Source organism: Daphnia pulicaria, chromosome 2, assembly GCF_021234035.1.
Source record: "Daphnia pulicaria isolate SC F1-1A chromosome 2, SC_F0-13Bv2, whole genome shotgun sequence".
Lineage (NCBI taxonomy): Eukaryota > Metazoa > Arthropoda > Branchiopoda > Diplostraca > Daphniidae > Daphnia > Daphnia pulicaria.
In genome coordinates, this window is record NC_060914.1 from 1,998,859 (window position 1) to 2,017,341 (window position 18,483).

Below are 18,483 nucleotides of genomic sequence, written 5' to 3' on the forward strand. Positions count from 1 at the left end.
TTGTCTTGCTCTGCACGTAGCGACTTGGCAACGCTGGTGAAAGCACGAAATGTTAAGTAAAGATTGCGAGATCATCGAAAAAATTTCGTGAATCGATAGAACTGCCGCTTGGGAGGCGCTAGTTGTCCATAGTTGGACCTTTTTATAAACATTTCGATGGAGTGAATTAAAAAATGTTGTGTGTCATTCATAAATGTTTTTGTTTAATGGGAAAAATTCGTCGAATTTCGGGATCCGACGAAAAGATCTCATTGTGCTAGATAAAATATTCGCAACATAACATCTTAAGTCTTAACATAGAACAAGAGAGCTCTTTAGTCTTCACCCTCTTGTGAATAGTCAGCGCCACCTGGGAGAATTTCCAGAATAGCTTGATGGTAAAATCTGTGGCGAGTGTACCGTTGATTCTTAGTTCCATGGGGGAAAAGTCTAAAAATAAAAACAAAAAAAAAAAAACTGAAAAAAAAGAGGCCAAGATGGCGACGTCTGCTTGAGGCAGAATCGAGTCTCTTCCCCATCTCCATCCATTCATGTGTGTCTGTGTGTTGTAACTAGACGAAACTCGTGCCAATTTGGTGGGGGCGAAATATCCAGACTGCGGTCTTCTATCAATAGAAGAAGCCGCGTAAAGGATAGTCAGATATCGCCGGCCGGGAAAGGATTTAGATACAGTGTGTGCCTTCCCCGACGTGTTTATACAATAGCAATTGGCACCTCCCGTCTTCCACTCCCTTGTGTTGTCCTGTGCCTTCTTTCGCTCTCCTCCGATCTCTGAGGAGAGTCACATTCCCTTCAAGGGATCGGAAAGTGCCCGGGTTGCATTCTACAGTGGCTTACGGTTGCGTTGAAACGCCGCCAAAAACATGGAGTCAAGAACAAATTCAGCCCTGTTTAAGAGGGCTGAACAACTGAGAAGGTGGGAGGAATCAGAGACAAACAAGGAACCTGCCTCAGCTCGTGTGGTTTCAAGGAGAATCCAATTCTCAGATGGATGTGTATTTCTCTCCGCTTGTGCTGCCGGTGACAAAGAAGAAGTACTCAAACTCATACGGCAAGGAGCTGACATAGACACCCCCAATGTTGATGGTTTAACTGCGCTGCATCAGGTCAGTTTTGTTTTGGCCCTGTCAACAATCCTTTTACGCCAGTCGTCTGACTTTGAGGGTTGTTTTCTTGATACAGGCCTGCATCGATGACAATTTGGATATGGTGGAGTTTTTGGTGGAGCATGGAGCTGACATCAATCGTGGAGATCATGAAGGCTGGACTCCTCTGCACGCCACAGCCTCTTGTGGATTTTTATCAATTGCCAGGTACATAAACATGACTAGTTTTGATGCTCGCACAATGCTAAACAACAGCTGTTTGGAATTATGAATTAGGTACCTGATTGAGAACAAGTCAGATGTTGCTGCTGTAAACAATGACGGTGAACTCCCTATTGATATTGCTGAAACAGAAGCCATGGAAGAGTTGCTTGAACGAGAAACACAGTTGCGAGGTAATAACAAAAACAATAACACTTGAGCTCACTTTTCACACGACACTACTATGGATTTATGATCAACAGGCATTGACTGCGATGCTGCTAGGAGCCAAGAGGAACGACAAATGCTTGCTGACACTAGTCGGTGGCTGGAAGGAGACCCGGCATCAGCTCGACTGCTCCAGCCGCACCCTAGAACCGGCGCTACTCCGCTCCATGTCGCTTCAGCCAAAGGTTACATCCGCGTGATGAGCATGCTCGTTCAGGGCGGAGGGGAGTTGAACATTCAAGACATTGACGGCTGGACACCATTACACGCGGCTGCCCATTGGGGACAGCGTGAAGCATGTCAACTCTTGTGCGAAAACATGGCGGACATGGAGGTCCGGAATTACGTGGTACGATCCAGCGCGCCAACAGTGTGGCATCTAAAATCCGAATTCTCATCATTTATTGTCCATTCGTTTAGGGTCAGACTTGCTTTGATGTGGCCGATCCTGACATAATCCGGTTACTGGAAGAATGCAAGAAGCGTCAGGCCATCATTTTACGAGAGCGGCCAGAAGTGTACAATAATCGAGGAAACGCAAGGAACCAGTCACCGCCCAAGAGACGGTGAGATTTTTTAACGACATTCTTGCAATTGTCTCTCGCCCTGGACTGTTTGTTTATATTTCCTGCGTTTGTTTGCTTGGGACTATTGTTAGATCGTCGGTCACCCGTACCCCGCAAACGGAGAAAGCTGCCATGCAGGCTTCGTCCAAAATCACGGATAAGGTTCCCGGTGCCGTCATCATGGTCGACGAGGAAAAAGAGAACAGCAGTGGCGAACTATCCTCGCCCGTGGCCCCTCTTGCCGTCCAGGAGTCCTTTGATGAACGAGCCAAACCTGCCACAACCCCTGCCACAACCACCACATCCGTCCCGACTTCAACGAAAGATAATTCTCCTAGAGTGGTAATCGTTTCCTTGTCTAATTTCAGCTCGGATTCTGATCTGAACTTTCCGTATTTTATTTAAAAAAAAAAAAGACTTCGTCGAGCGGACCCCCTTCACGTCCACCACCTCCACCGGCCACTGATGTGGACAACCTGCCTTCGTCTCCATCACAGCAATCAGGTCAAATGATTGAATCCGAGGAGGATGTTCCTTCTTGGAGAAGACCTGGTTCTTTCCGGTCGAGGCAAGCTGGTAGGCAAACGCTCATTCAACTTAGAAATGTTTCGTGGTTTAATTTCTAAAAATTTTCCATCAGCCAATGCTGCCAACGGCAGTGGAACATTGAACCACACTCCGGTCAAATCGGAGCGAGAAGGATTGAACCGGTCCATCTCTCAGCCTTTAACCCCTGTAGCGGCCGTCACGTCTTCTTCCTCCGCCACCCCTCAATCTTCTTCTACCACTTCGTCCAACCTCGCCTCAACCGCCTCATCCATCTCCTCGTCCACCTCCGCCTTGTCTACCGATACGGAAGTCACACTACGGAGAGCCCATAGTTTCGAGTCCGACGAACGGTAAGGATTGTGGGTGTTTGTCTGTGCAAACAATGACTTTATTTTAACCCTTGCACCGATAATATTCCAGCACTTAACTCATTAAAAACAAACGAAACCATTTGATTAACAAAAACGGGTTTTTCCATCACACATTGAACGCGCATGGTCGTGTATGTGTTTGTGTGTATGTGTCCGTGCTCGCGCCGTAGATTTTATTCGCGGCTGCTGGAACTGCGGCGACGGATCAAGGCCAATTCCTTGCCATTGCTGGCAGCCTCGTCGCTCACTCCGATCGTGAGCGGCGGCAGCAACAGCGTTGGGGAGGATGTCAATGGTGGAGGCCCCACTAGTACTAACACTATTTATTCAACCAATAACCGAAGCCGAGTCGAACAAACCCTACAACCTGACGACGACCTTGAACCAGTCGTTCTACGGGTGAAAAGGTATCACGCTGGACGGCCCAGCACCCTTGCCAAACACTCCTTTTTTTCTAACTCTTTTCATTCTCTTGATCCGCACGGTAGTTTGAGATAGAATGATGTTTGTTTATTTCTTTTCTTCTCTTCTTCAGTTCGTTATTTCGATTGAGTATACTAATTTTTTGAAATTTGTTGTCGTTTTCGTGCCATTTTGTAGTCGGTTGGGAACAGAATGCCCCGTCGAGCAGACGACAACGGCCACTTTGGTCCTATCGCAGCCCAACGTGCCGAGTTCGGCCAATCAGCCCATACGCAGGTACAATGGCAATTTGGAAAATTATTATTATCCTTTAGTTCAAACGATTACATCAAGTCCATTCCAACGTTCACCTCAAAATAAGGAGTCAATTATTGTGCCCTGCCCAATTTCATTTCTTCCTTATTTTATTTTTTATTATTTATTTATTTTGTTTTCTTTCTTTTCTTTTGGGATCTTGTTATGGTCTTCTTATTTGTAATTTCTCTCGATGATTTCTCTCAAATACTGTTAGCCCGTCGGCCAACACGGTTGTGACCACTACAGCGACCTCATCGCTCACCAACGTCAAACTAAGTCCCGGAACAATTATCAAGAATTTCTTCAAGTTTGTGTTCTTGGATCTATTTTTTTTTTCTTCTTCTCTTCTTCTTTGTTCTTTGACTTGTGCTCCCAAAACGATTGAAGATGATTGTTTTGTTTAACACAATTCAACCGACATACTGCATAGCCTTAAATAATGTTTTGGCTGGAACCGAAAAGCTCCTTTTAGCTCTTTAGATATGTCGTTGGATCCTGACGACAATAATCCTCTGTCTGCCTGCGAACAAAAACAGAACGTTGAATTAAGTCCTTAATCCCCCCTTGTTGTCCTCTTTAACGGAATGGACACAGCGACTGAACATTTTCGTGTATTAATCCGCGCGTGTGTGTTGTGTTTGTGCTGTGATGGAAACGCGAAGGGCTCGGCTTGATTGGCCCTTTTTGTGTTGTGTCGATGATTTTTTACTGTTTGTTTTTGGGGCGGGGAAAATGCTCATGTCTGACAGCTCTGATTAAGAAATTGTTTTCTGTGATGATTAGGTCATTTGTTCCTCCAGTACGCGACGAAGAGTCAGAGACGCAGCGAAAGGCACACGCCAAGCGGGTCCGTGAAACCAGGCGTTCCACGCAGGGCGTCACGCTGGAAGAGGTCAAAACGGCCGAACAGCTAGCCAAGAAGAAACAGGCCGAAACCGTAAGTTGTCCCTCATCCTCTTTCTTAACACCAAACATTGCAGGAGTTGTATCCCAGGAGTGTGTGAACTGAAATGAATCAAAGTCTGGGGGGAAAACTAATCAGACTTTGCTTTGTTTGTGGGGCAGACATCAATACCTGCGTCGGTCACCCCCGATGCTACCGAATCTACCGATTCGAAATCCGAACTGGAACGGCGGCCATCCTGGAGATTGTGCATCAACGATAACAATAAGAACAAGGTTGGCTACATTATAAGGCGTGAGCTAGGGGAGGTCGGGAATTGTCTTCTGTTGATTTTGGCCGTCGATTATCCCCTTTTACAATCCAATCTCAACCGCATGGAAACGTTTTTTTTACCCCAGACGACTTAGAGAACTTTTTGTTTTGTCACAAAGTTTTAATTCTTGAACAATTGTCGTCTAGTTCTCATTGGAAGATTCACGGAGTAAGAACAACGGAGGAGGCGGTGTGAATGCCTCATCGACCATCACATCAATAACGGCCGACACTGTCATCACGATCCCGCTGCGTCGCTCCAAAGCCCAGGAAGAAGGTAACAACAACAACAAAAAGAAAGAAGCAATTCATCTTTTTTCCTGTTTGGTTTTTTTCCTACTTTGTCTGTCCTGATTGCCTAACACATTTCCCGTTTCTATTTCTTGTGTCAACAAACACACACAGAAATGAAGGAGACGACAAAGGAGAATGCGGCAGCCGCTACCCCAGCAACGATCCAGCGGAGGCGCCGGCCCAAACGGCGATCGACGGGTGTCGTTCAGATCGACATGGAGGTATATTCGCAACCACACACATTTCATTCTTCTCTACTACTACTACCACTACTACTACTACCACCAACGGCATTCACACCGGCTCCTCACCTTTTTACCTTGTCGTTGTTCTTCTCCGTCAATCTTCTAATCAACAACTTCTACGTCAAAACACATTCTTTTTTGGTTTTTCTACCCCCTTTGGTTTCCTTGTTGTTGTTTTCTTCTCTTTTTGGGTGTGGAATTTGTTTCTTCTCTTTCTATACTTTCGTGTGCTTTGTATCTCGATATGGAGAAGAGCTAGTTCTTATAGTTCGCTCCAGTTTGTTGCGTGTGTATGTCTCTGTGCGCTTGGGCCAAAAGGCGCGTCCCAACTAACAACGGGCGGATTCCAATTTTGTCTTGTTCTCTCCTACTATTACCCCGACTTTCCTTCCTACTTTGAAACAAAACACTGTGGGTTCTTCTGTTGGTTTCTCATTTCATCGTCTTTTTTTCCTAATCAGATATCGAATCTCGGAATTCAATTTTTTTGGTTTCTTTTTTCTTCATTTCAATTGACCTTGCCATTTTTCGTTGTGTTTATTATTTATTACTTTTTTTTCTCATTTTCCATCCACATTACGACACGCCCTGATTGTTTTTTTTGTTTTGTTTTCTCATTCTGGTTTTTTGTTGTTGTTGTTGTTTTCAACCTGGACGCAATAGGACTTCGACCCTTCCGGCAAAGACAACACCTCCTCATCACAGACGGGCGACAGCGAACCTCATTCGGATGATTCAGAGGTGAGATCTCATCGTCATATTGGATGTTGTCGTCACTATCGGCGGTTTTCTAAATCGAGAAAAAGAATTATTGTACGTGTGCGCACACCCGACACACACGGGAGTAAGAAGGAGCCGTGCGTGTGTATATATACAGAAATGTTGTCCCGTGTGTGTTGTTTGGAGTTCCAGTTCGGGTTGGAGAGTGTGGGTGGGTGGGTGAGGGGGGGAGAAGAAATTTTTATTTTCTTCTTTTTCCCCACCAACTTTTTTCTTGTTTTTTTGGCACCGGTCTTTTTAAAAATAGACCGGGCGTTGGCATGGCGTTGTGGCCAGCTTCTTCTTTCGTCTTCTTCTTTTTCGTTTTTTTAATTTAAAGGGAGGGGACGGACGTTGAGTTGAAGGGGAGATGTGGGGGTTTGTTTTCTGGCTGAGGAGGAAGACATGGGAGAGCAGATGACGCCATACCTTTGGCTGACACACATCTGGAGCCTGTTTGTGTTGCCGTCTACATCTCCTTTTTTCCAACCCTCGTCCGCCTAGCACCTTTTTTTCATTTTCGGTTTCGTTTCTACCGGCGATACGTACGTCTCTCGTTCACCGTTCGAAACTCACCGACCAAAGTCTCGGGTCTCAGTCGCTCCTGGATCTCGACATCGTCCGGACTCTACACCAGTTTACTCCATCATCCCCACCATTCTTATTCACTCTCGCTCTTCCTCATTCCCTTTTACACTTTTTTGACAACTGACATATCCGGCCGGCGCAAAAATCCTTTCTATTATTTTTGATTTATTAGTGTGTGGTTTTTTTTCTTTTCTTGAGAGGAGGGGGGACAGTCGTCGTCTCATTAAAAATATTAACATTTCTTTCTTCGGAGAAATTGAAGCGAAAATATTTGTGTTGAGAAATTTCTCTGTTTGAAGCGGCCGGATAACAAAACAAAAAATTATCAAAAAAACGAAGAAAACACAAACAACACGAAAGGTAGCCCCCTCCACCCTGTTTTTTTATTATTATTATTTTTCCTGAAAAAATATCGACATCTGGTCAAGTCGATCCCGAGTCAAGGATCGGTCGTTGCGCGCGCTCTGCATTATTTTTTGAAAAGATAAAATTTTATTACGTCGGTTCTTTTCTTTCTTTCTTTTTGGGATGATTTGCTCTCGTCGTGTTCTGCGCCTGTCTAGTGCGAGTGAGTCACGTGACTGGGAAGGAAGTCTCGCGTTTCCCCCGTTTGATCGTGTGCGTGCGTGTGTGTGCGCGTGTTCTCTCTGCGGGAAGGGAAAAGTTCTGGAGAAGAGAAGAGGGGAGAGAAAGAGGGTCGATGGGTTGGGAAAGGGAGAGTCAGCTGTTATGGTGGTGTATTGCTGGTAGGGATGGATCGATCCGCGTCCTCTTTTGCCTTCGCTCCGTGAGTTGCTTACGTTCGCTAGAGTGCCAGTCGCGGCCACGACCTCTGCCCGTCTTGCCGCCTCGACGAGTGACTCGTCTTTTCCTCCCTGATCGCCCGTCTTCTCCTCGTCGTCGTTGTTGTTGTTGCCTTCGTCATCATCTCGTTGTTCTCTTTGTTGTGACGTTTTTTGCATCATGGAACAACTTTCGGCTCCTTTGGTGTCGTCCAGCGAAGTGGACGGCGGTGGCGGGGGTGGAATGCGCAATCACGCAGTGAAGCCGGTGATTCCGCCCAAGCCCGAGGGCTACGGTACGCTGGGAAGGGCCAGCAGCCGGGATCATCACAAAAGTGAAAATGGATCGGCCACGGTCGAGCAGAACCGCCTCTCGTATTCGTCGCAAAGGCCCAAATCCACCGAGATGCTGACAGAGTTCCAGATCCCGGCAGCTGCTGCTGCTGCCGCCATGGCCGCCACCATGGCCACCACTGGCACGGCCAATCCGCCATCGTCGACAGCCACCAACTCGAATCCGGCGACGCGCCAGTCGCCACGATCTCCGCGCTCCAAACCGCCCGCCCCTCCCGTGCCAAACAGCCCCCGTCCCCTGCCGCATCAGTTCTCGTTGGCCGATAGCCAAGGATCTGTTTTGGCCGACCTCACTCTGGATTGTCCCTGTCCTCTGCTCACTCAACAGACAGGAGGAGGAGCAGGCGGTGGTAGTAGCAGCAGTAGCAGTGGTTCCGCGATCCTCGCCGGAGGATCCAAACATCAGTCCGCATACGAACCGCAGCTGTCGGTCTGGAATCCACTGATTGAGCCGCCGCAATTGTTCCAATCGGCTATGGATCTTGATTTGTCATTTGATTCCGGCAATATCGATCCAGACACATCGGACCATCAGCCGCAGCAGCCGCCACCGCACCATCAGCCAGTGATCATCAAGCCGGCTCCTCCGCCTCCCTTGTCATCCATGTCATTCCAATCGGTCCAGCAGTTTTACCCAGAGCCGATGAAACCCACCAAGGTCGAACCGCCCCGATTGCCCAGTGTCCCGCCCGTCTCTTCCAGTCTCACCTTGAATCTCAGCATGGACCCCCTGTCCTCGTCGAGATCCATTTCCAAAACGGAGCCCGTCAAGCCCGTCATGCCCATGGCCAACGACTTGAACAAGATGATGATGTCAAAACTTGACCACCAGAGTGGCGGCGGCGGCGGCGCCCATCATTCGTCTTCCTCCTCCTCGTCGTCAGCTTCTTCCGGTGGGATCAGTGCTCCTCCGTCTGTTCACTCGGCCATGCAGCGAGTGGAACCGCGAGTGACGAGTGATTTGGTCAAATTGGAATCGAACAGCATGACGATGACGACGGGCCGGCTCACGGCCGATCCTTTGGCGCAATCGTCAACTTCCTCTTCGGTGGACACGTCGTCAGGAGCGGCCAGCTCCAAGCCGAGTCGAGTGCTTCCTCTCAAGCCCTTCGCCGATTCCAGTCTGTCACACAACAAAGCCAGTAGTGTCGGGTGTCAATCGCTGGAATCGATCCAGTCGAATCCTTCGACGATCGATACGACTGATTCACCGCATTCATTACTGGCTCCCAACGAGTCGATTACCGCCCGCAATGCCCTCAACAGTGAACTGCACAGCCGGGCGACAGCCTCGTCGTCCCAGCCGCAACAACAACAGCCCAACGGATTGGGACGGCCCACGGATTCGACTGATCAGGCCTCGGCGGCAGTCACGTCCAAGCACAACACGTCGTCTTCTTCGTCGTCCTCATCGGCGGCTGCGGCGGCCTCGGCTCCGCTATCTACGCCGCTCCTCTTGCCGGCTCCTCATCCACCTCCTCCGCCGCCACCTTCGTCTTACATGACGATCGATATCGATCCATCCGACTCGTCTGCCGCCGCCGCTGCCGCCACTGGTAGTTCCTCGACGGGCAGCGGCGGCGGCGGTGGCGATTCATCCGGGGAAAAAGTGGTGGACTTTTACCCGCCCAACTCGTTCCGTCCCTACTCTTTCCACAGCGAGTGCTGGCGCAAAGAGATTCCCGAAGACGAGACCAAATGGCAAATGTACAAGCGCCGCTTCAGCGAATTTGTTTTCAATTTTGTCGCTTGCTGCATCCGATGCATCGGCCCCGTTTGATGGATGACGATGACTCATCTCTCTATTGACTCATCTTTTCTCTCTCTCTCGCTCCTTTTTAACTCAAGTTATCGTCTCGATTCATCCGACATTCATTCGTCGATTGTGTTCTCGTCCCCCTTGAAAAATAACGAACGCAAACAGAAAAAGAAAACAACAAAACAAAAAAAGAATGATTAGTTTTTCAAATCAAATAGAAAGAAGAAAGCATTTTTTTTTTATTTTTTATTTTTATTGGGTGACGAATTTGAGCGCGCGACACGAGGGAAAAAAGATCCTTGACCCGGTCGGCTTCCATTTGTTCCTCTCTCTCTCTCTGCATTTTCCTTCCCATCTCTTTACTTTTTCAATTTAGTTTCATTTTCGTTTCAATTTTTATTTTTTATTTCCTTTGGTCTGGAAGAAAAGAAGAAGTCAAGAAGAAGAAGAAGAAGAAAAAGAAGAAAGACGACAGATTCGTTAGGAATCCGAAATATCCACATCAAAGAGAAAAGTTAACTTTGTCCGCCGAGTGTGGGGGTTCGGGGACGTAGACGAAGATAAAAAAGTTTCTCCAACGAAATGTATTCGAATAGTTATTCAAGTTACAAAGGCGGCCGGATACCCAGCAGTCTGAGTGGTCTTGGTTCCGGCTCATCTTACTCTTCTAGTCGCTATTCCGGAATTCGCTCGAGTAGTAGCGTTCCGTACGGCTCCTCGAGCCCGTCCTATTCGACGCCGCTGTCGTCGTCGACGTTGAGCGCTCTGGCCTTGTCGACGACCACTTCCTCGTCGCGTTACGTCCCGTCGTCGAAATCGGCTTACTCGCCGGCCTCATCAGCCTCTTCCAGCCCACGGCTGTCGTCCTCGTTCTATCCGGGCGGAAGCAACAGCGGAGGAAGCGGCGGCGGCAGCAGCAGCGGTGGCGGTCATTTCCCGACACGTTCGCGATCCTTCAATCGCGGATCTGACGTGGGATACGGATCGTGGAGCGTAAGTGTTGCGTGCCAGCGCATGCGGATGCCGTGGCGGAGGAGGCAGAATGGAATGGAAATGTCTTTCGTTGCCCAGTGCGCGGGGGGCGTACATAAAAGAAAGAAAAAGAAAAATTCGACTACGACGACGACGACCTCCCCCCACGATGTGTCACAGTAGTTTTGAGATTTAGAGACATTTATTAAATGTGTCGTGTGTAGGGGTTTTTCTATTTTCTGGTTCGAGTCCAGAATGTGACGATGGGAAATGTAAGTTGGCTGCCTTGCGGTGGTAGTGATACACACACCATCTTGATCTAGGAAACATATTTCCCCACTATTTTTTCTCGGTAGCTGTTTGTGTGGTGGGGGTTTGCAAGAGTCTCAGAAGTGAGGGGGGATGTCCCGAAATAAACCCTGGTGGACTTGGGGGTCGCAATTCTTTTGGCCGCCTGTTCACTTTTGGCGGCTGTTGGTTTCAATTTCACGTGGCCTCCTTTTCTCTCTCTCTCTTTTTTTTTTAATACTTTTTTCGGGGTTCCACGTCATCATCTTTTTCCTCTTAATATCTCTTTCTCGGTTATCACAGATGTCACCGTCTTTCTTGTTTTTTTTTCGGACAAAGATGGCACTTTTCTTTTTTCGCGAAAGCAGAAAGGAGAAGATGGCCAACAATCGATTGATGTATTTTCCTTTTTTAACGTTTTTGTTATTTGTTGTATTGGCAGTCGTTGTCGGATCGAGGGAGCAGTTCACGTCAAGTCTCCCGACCGTCCTCACTCGGCTCGTCCATCAGCGATGTGCGCGACGAAGCGCCGGCCGCCAACACTCAACCGTCGACGCCCATCACGACCCAGCAACAACAGCCTACCATGGCAGCGGCAGCGGCCGCCGTCGCTTCCGGCGCCATGACTCCCAACGGCGACATTGATTACAAAAAAGTAAACAAGACGAGAGAGAGAAAAAATCATGAACCTCAAAGAAAGAGAGAAAAAAAAACTAACTTGATCGAATCAAATGCTATTTACCAACGTATTTATTTATTTATTGTGACGTCAATTCCAGTTATGGGAGGAGAGCCAAGTGGAGAACGAACGGCTGCGCGATCGATTGCGGTCCACGCACGAAGAGTTGGCCAAATGCAAGGATCAGCTGGACAACGCCTTTCAAGTGGTAAGTCCCGGCTTTACGACCGTACGAACACACACACGCAATGCGTTGAATAAATCATGCAACATCATAGGGAAAAAAAAATAACTTTTAAGTATAAATAAACATAAAATCTGTTTTTGTCGCCCCGTGTGTGTGTGAGCAGAGTAATGCACGCAACGCCATGACGGAGGCGGAGAAACGCGAACGCCGAGCCCTCGAGCGGAAGCTCTCCGAGATGGAAGAAGAGCTCAAAGTGAGTAACTATTGATTTCTACATTTTTTCTATTCCAGATTTTTGTTTCCTTTTTGTGAGATGGATAAGAAAAGGATTTTGTTGGATTTGGATATTTTTTTTTTCGAAGTAGGGGGGAATCTTTTGACTTATTTTTTTTTGTTATTCACATCATTTCTCGATTCTTTTTTATTTTCCGCCTCCAACGAAATATGCAAAGCTTTTTATTCAGATTTCACCCCCCACCATACTTTGATACAAATCTAGCACATGTAGGCGAGAATTTCTTATTTCTTTTTGAGACACAAAAGACTTGGTGTGCCTGCGTGTTCCGTGTCTTCTTCTTCTTCTTCTTCTTGTGTGCCAGTGTGTTTACGTGTAACGCGAAGCCGGTCTTCTTCTTCTTTTTTACTTATTGTAATTTTCTTGGCACCGCGTTTGGATTGTAACACAATCCCATCTTTTTTTTTTTCACTCTCGCTGATTTCTCTACATTTCCTCCACGACATGTCCCCCCCCCCCCCTCCCTGTGAAGGAACGGGAAACGGTTGCTGTCACCACACATTTCACGTTCTTTTGTTGTTTCTTTTTGGGGGATTTTTTTTTCTTCTTTTTTTTAGCAATTGCAAAAATTGAAGGCCGAAAATGAGAAGCTGAAGGCGGAGAATCGGGCCCTGACGCGGGTCGTTTCCAAATTGACGGCCAACGCCGCTCTGGCATCCACTTCTTCTTCTTCCTCCTCTAACTCCTCCTCCCCTTATTACTCGCCCTCCGCCAATTCTGCCAATTCGTCTTCTTCGTCGTACATCGGCGGCAAATAGGTACACGGAACGCTCTCCTCCTCACCATGCACGCACGAAACAATACCCAACCCTACCCGAAAAATCAAAAGAGAATGGGAACGCAAATATCATGAGCTCCTCCTCCCTCCTCCAGCTCTCTCCCTCAATCCCTCCCGTATGGTTTAACTTTCCGTATTTTTAATTACACACCTCAAACACATACGGACAGTGTGTGTGTGTGTGTGGCGAAAATAAAAAAGAAGAAGCCTCGGTCCAAAGTTTTTTCTTGGCTAGAGGCCTCGCCGTCTCCTCCTTCATTGTGTTTCTTTAATCCATTCTTGTGCACGTAATCATCTGGGCGATACGTTTTGGCCAGTTGCGAGAACTCCTCCTCTTCCACCTTGGCTGAAAGTTGCACTAACTTTTTTTTCGCCGTTTAGAGTTGAAAACGGCATTCTTTAGATTTAGTTTTTTTTTTAAATATTAATCCATCTCCATCCATCCATTCATCCGCTCGTGTTTCGCCCTCCCTGTATGGCCATGTCCGTGTGCTGTCTGTCTGTGTGTGTGGATTCGTCATCATAATCATAAAACAGCCATCAACATAAATCATCGCGCTTATGCAACACCGTATTCCTCCTCCACCACCCAATTCCTGGAGGGGTTTTTTTTTCTGTTTTTCGTTTAACCATTTTTTTATTCGCATGGGAACTCGATTTCAACAGTTGATGAGAGACAGATGTCAGCCAAAAAAAAAGCACGTTATTTGTTTTTGTGTCATGTTTATCGCCCTTTTTTTTTTTTTTTAGTTTAGTTTAACGTCGTCGTATTTATTTCCATTCGTTGTCGATATCCATCTTTTTTTGGTTTTTCATCCAGTCTTTTTTGTTTTGCCATTATTTAAAATTCTTAACGTATTCTTATTTATTAAATTTTTTCTTTTCTCTCCCGCAGGAATCCCAAAAGATGGTTGAGCTGCTCCGTTCGGACATTGGCAAGATGCGCGACGAGAATGGAGCACTCATCCGCGTCATCAGCAAACTCTCCAAGTAAAAAAACAAAAAAAAAACAAAAAAATAAGAAAAGAAAAAAAGCGAACGAAGCTATAAGAAAAAAAGAAAGTTGAGGGTAAGAGAGAGAGAGAGGGAGAAAGAAAAAGAGAGAAAGAGAGAGAGAGAGAGCCAATTCACACGTACATTTAAAAACAACAACCAAACGAAAACAAAAAGAACAATGTTATTATTATTACCAACGATTTTGGATATCGTCCAAAATCGGACGCTCACACACCAAAACGACTCGCCGAGCGCTCATCAAATCTAACCTCTTCCTTTTCCCCCTCTCAAAAACCATTATCCTAAGAGGTGATATTTGTTCGAATCCTTTGATTAAAATTTTCTTCCCGACTGCGTTACCTACTCCTCGATGTGCAAGAAAAAAAAATTCAACAGTAACATGTTTCTATTTGGGTTTAGTTGGGGCGGGAGATTCATTTTTTCGGAGGTCAAAGAAGATTGTCGTCGGGTCCGCCTTCATTCAAAATTCCCAAATAACTGAAATCATAATTTAAAAAATATTAAATTTAGTAAATAATAATAATTGATAGTATACTACCGGATTCATTTTTCTTTTGCTTCCCCTCCCCCACCCCACACTTTTTGAATTGGAGATGAACAAGATAACAGTTCTCTTGCGTGGTAAACATTTACGGCCGTGATCAAAGCAAATTTTGAATTTTTGCAAAAATTCAAAAACAAAAATACTGTAAAAGTTAGAGAGAAAGGGAGAAGGGAATGATTTAGTACGCGTTACCAGTATCTTTTTAAACTCAAAACACTTTTTGGAGAAAAAAAAGCAAACAAATCGATCAATAAAAATACATTCGCAATTGAATGGATTCAAAAGAAAATTATTGTGTTCCGAATTCGAATTCTTTTCAAGACTGTCATTTTCAAATTTCCCTCCTTTTTTTCTCTCTCTCTTTCAATTGGAAATGGATCTGCCCCCGCCATTGTTTTCGATGTCGGAAAAATGTAAGAAAGTTGTAACTTCAAATTTTCAACCTGCGACACTATCGGTATATTATACTACATAATAATATTGTCATGTTGTGACATGTTTTGGGAACTTGTTTGTCGTCATTTTTTGGAATGGGGGGGGGGGGGAATTTTGAAGGGGGAAAGTTTATTTCCGGCTCGGCGATCCAATCCGATCCGATTGTGACGTAAAACAAAAATCTTTCTCTCACTCAACTAACTCTCTTATACCCTCCCCACTCCCCCTACTTGTACATCATATACGAAAGCCAACAACACAAGAAAATCTTTGAAAAGAAAAGAATGTTTCGTGATTTAGAAATTGTTTTTTTAGAGGTCGGAAGGCTGTGAAAAGGGTGGGGCAGCAGAGGCCGAGAAGTTGATGACGTATTTATTCGACTTTACTGGCTTAAATTAAATCTGTCGTTTTCCTCTTTTTCTTTTTTTTTTCTTTGTTGAATTATCTATTTTTCCTCTTTATTCTCAATTTTGGGTTTGTTCGTTTTGATGATATGTTTTTCGATTGATGATTTACTAATTGTGGAGGGGGGTTTGGAAATTGGGAGGAGAGAGGCATCGAGTACATTTTTTTTGGCTTTTCTATTTGGGTTGGATTTTTCAGCCTTGCGTCAGAGAGGGAAATTTCAATTTAAAAAAAAAGGTGCCTTATGGTCGCATTCACAATTGTGTCATCGGTTTAACTAACTTAGATTCTTCAAGAAAAAGGAAACTCTCAAAAACTCTGAAGTTTTTATCATCATTCTAAAATTTCCACACTGGATATTTTGGGGGGCGTGTGAAACATTTTTGGCGACGATTTTAGATAAAATAAATTCTCTCTCACTCTCTTCCACCCTAAAAGCCCGTCTCCTCCTTTTTTTTGAATTCCTCTCTCTCTGGTTGGACATTGATATTTGTTTGTATTTTTAATTTGCTGCTGCTGCTTTTTTCACGTACACACTTTTTGTTGTTGTTGCCCCCCCCCCCCTCTCTCCCCCAGGACGTCCGCACACTACTCACTCACGCCCCTCACCCCAAAAATGTGTCACCTCTTTTTGGTAGCGTTGACTATACTCTATGAAAAAAAGAAGTTAATAATTGATGATGATGCAAACAAAAAAACAAAAAAACATAAAAAACAAAATTTTAAGAAATCCCCTTTAGAAAAATGTAATTTTTTTTTCGAAACCTGAAGGATATTTCAATCACAAGGTAAAAACCAACAAAAAATTGTTGAAACTCTTTTGGAAGAAAAAAAATAATAATTGAGAGCCCAATTGCGTTTTGATTGTACATTTTTTGACCTAACTTCCTCCTGCCCCGCCCACAATTAGCCCCGCTCCTTGCCCCCCTCTCCCTCTTGACTCCCGACTTGATAAATAACGGAAAAAAATGTGTTGTTTTTTTTCCTCCTTTCAATCTTGTATCGCTTATCTTATTTGAAATTATAATTAAGCTTATTCTCCCTCCCCTCCCCACTCCCGATACACACACTATATTACCCTATTTTTCCCCACTGTCTTAACTAAATCTTTATCTCTCTCTCTATTCTCTCCAGTTGTGTCCTAGTCGCGTTGATTCTCTCGCCAGTTTCTACCGATTCGTTGAATTATAATCCAATTAATAACGAAACTTTTTTTTCTGACGTCTTATAATTCTCATTCTCCCCCACCCCCTCCACTCACTTTTTACACACACACACACACAAGACACACCAACACACACACTCCAACCCTCCCCAGTTTGCCTCTCGTGACAATTTTCTCTGTTTGTTTGTTGTGTTCGTGTATTATTCATTAGCTTCCACATGATTACGATGATATAGATGAGAGAGAGAGAGAGTTTGATTAATTATTCTTTTTTTATTTCGCAGTGAATTTATTTACCTGTAGTGTCTCTCTTTTTCTCACGCTCTAAAGATTCCCTTCTCTCCTAATCAAATAACTGTCTTTTTTTTATTAACGAGAGAGAACGACATAACAAACAAACAAGCAAACAATTTATATACACAAGTCGATTGATTTTTTAACAAAGAGATAACCCACAAGAAACCACCCCCAACTCGATCCTCGAAAATGACGAATTTCCCGTGAGTGAATGATGAAACTTTTTTTTATCTTTCAATTTTCCCCCTCGTTTTGCATAACTTTTTTCTATCCTCCTCCCCCCTTGACGTTGTTATTATAACTTTTGTCATCACATACACACCGCCTCCTCCTCCTCCCGAAGAAGAAGAAGAAAGAAAAACAAATGAAACAAAGAATGAAAATCAAGCAAATAAGAAAAAGAAAAAAAGATGATAATAAAGCCATGATATTTGAAATGATTTCAAACCAACAAAACCTACGAAAATAAAAAAAGAGGAAAAAAAAATCAAGAAATTTGAAAATACAACTGGAGTGTTCAGTTAAATGTTTTTATCGTGTACTGAAAAGAAAAATAATGAACGTTTTACTCAACAAAAAAACTTTGATTTGAGGTTCCTTTTAAAAAATTAACCCGGTTTTTGGGTGTGTGTCTTTCACGGTTCAGAGGAGGCTATCGGAATAAGCTTGACTAGTGGCATTAGCTACACAGAAGTTGGTGAAGCGTCTACTGGATCAGCAGACGACGGACGTGTCCGTCACGATCCAATGACCGAGTTGTGTGTGCATGCCGTCATGCACTTTTTTCTCGACGTGTTCTTCCTTCTTTTCATGTGAAACTATACACCGAAGGCTGTATAGAACCCAATGTGTGTGTGTGCTAGCTCGGCAGTTATTCGTGGATGATATGATGGCCCCGGTCGACAAGGCAGTTGGCACTTTCATTGTCTGCTGGGCCTGGATATGGAAGTCCCACCAATCAGTTGGATTGCTCTACCCATCGCGAACGTCTAGTATCCAGCCAACTTTATTTTTTTTTTCGGTCTAAGGTTTTTTTCTTCTTCTCCCTTTTTGATTTGGTTCATTGCCAGGCCAGCAGAGGATAGCGACGACCGTATAGTTGGGTTGTGGCGATCAGGCTTTCATCCGTCATGATCACATCACTCTGTTTCTTTCATTCCTTTTTTTCTTCTTCTTCTTCTTCTTCTCTTATCTTTTTACGTCTTGTATAGTTGTTTACTGATATTCTCGACTGTCATTCGCCCCCAAACGTCCAGCACCTCGGCCCCTGTCGTCGTCCATCTTTTTCCACCCAATCCTTTTGGGATTTCTGGTCTGCTCCTGTAGTGAGGAGAAATCCTGCACATCGCGCGGGACTTTGTGTGGATGACCGAATTCGTTCGGTTATTCGGTTGTTGATTCTCCCAAAAGACAGCCGCAGAGAGAGTAGCGAAAACTCTGGGCCAATCATTTTACATTTCCAAGTAATCTAAGTTAACTTGTATTATACTGTAGACGTGTACTTGTCCATTAAATGTCCAACTATCTCAAGACTCTCTCCGAAATGACTTGTCAGTCATATTTCCCCAGCGGTTAGCTATATAGACACTGTACCAGGTTGAAATGCGTTTATTTGTCTATGTGAGAGATTAACTAGATTGTATAGTTTGAAACGTAAGCACACACATATAGCGCTGCTGCCGC

General features: G+C 44.9%; 1 protein-coding gene across 7 annotated transcripts; it reads left to right on the forward strand.

The window, feature by feature from the left end:
* The first annotated feature begins 217 nt into the window (after positions 1–217).
* LOC124326998 (protein phosphatase 1 regulatory subunit 12A-like) lies at positions 218–17,165 on the forward strand. 7 transcript variants are annotated; one of them, XM_046785767.1, is made up of 21 exons: positions 286–1,106; positions 1,183–1,313; positions 1,383–1,501; positions 1,571–1,884; positions 1,956–2,101; positions 2,194–2,443; positions 2,518–2,677; positions 2,742–3,000; positions 3,192–3,428; positions 3,622–3,720; positions 3,956–4,048; positions 4,525–4,678; positions 4,807–4,920; positions 5,105–5,234; positions 5,363–5,472; positions 6,160–6,237; positions 11,441–11,653; positions 11,778–11,885; positions 12,028–12,117; positions 12,717–12,917; positions 13,833–13,982. In XM_046785767.1, the coding sequence occupies exons 1-20, from the start codon at positions 864–866 to the stop codon at positions 12,915–12,917; spliced, it is 3,249 nt and encodes a 1,082-aa protein (XP_046641723.1). In that variant the 5' UTR covers positions 286–863; the 3' UTR covers positions 13,833–13,982. The 7 variants fall into 7 exon arrangements, with proteins under 7 accessions (XP_046641729.1, XP_046641723.1, XP_046641727.1 ...); XM_046785771.1 differs by lacking the exon at positions 4,807–4,920 and having other exon boundaries at positions 297–1,106; XM_046785769.1 differs by lacking the exon at positions 12,717–12,917 and having other exon boundaries at positions 300–1,106; positions 13,833–17,165.
* The last annotated feature ends 1,318 nt before the right edge of the window (positions 17,166–18,483 follow it).

Bases quoted from the DNA above. Each gene is read 5' to 3' on its own strand.
- LOC124326998 (XM_046785767.1), top strand. From the start codon at position 864: ATGGAGTCAAGAACAAATTCAGCCCTGTTTAAGAGGGCTGAACAACTG. The intron at 1,314-1,382 runs GTACATAAACAT...ATTATGAATTAG, and splicing joins GGATTTTTATCAATTGCCAG to GTACCTGATTGAGAACAAGT. The intron at 1,502-1,570 runs GTAATAACAAAA...TATGATCAACAG, and splicing joins ACGAGAAACACAGTTGCGAG to GCATTGACTGCGATGCTGCT.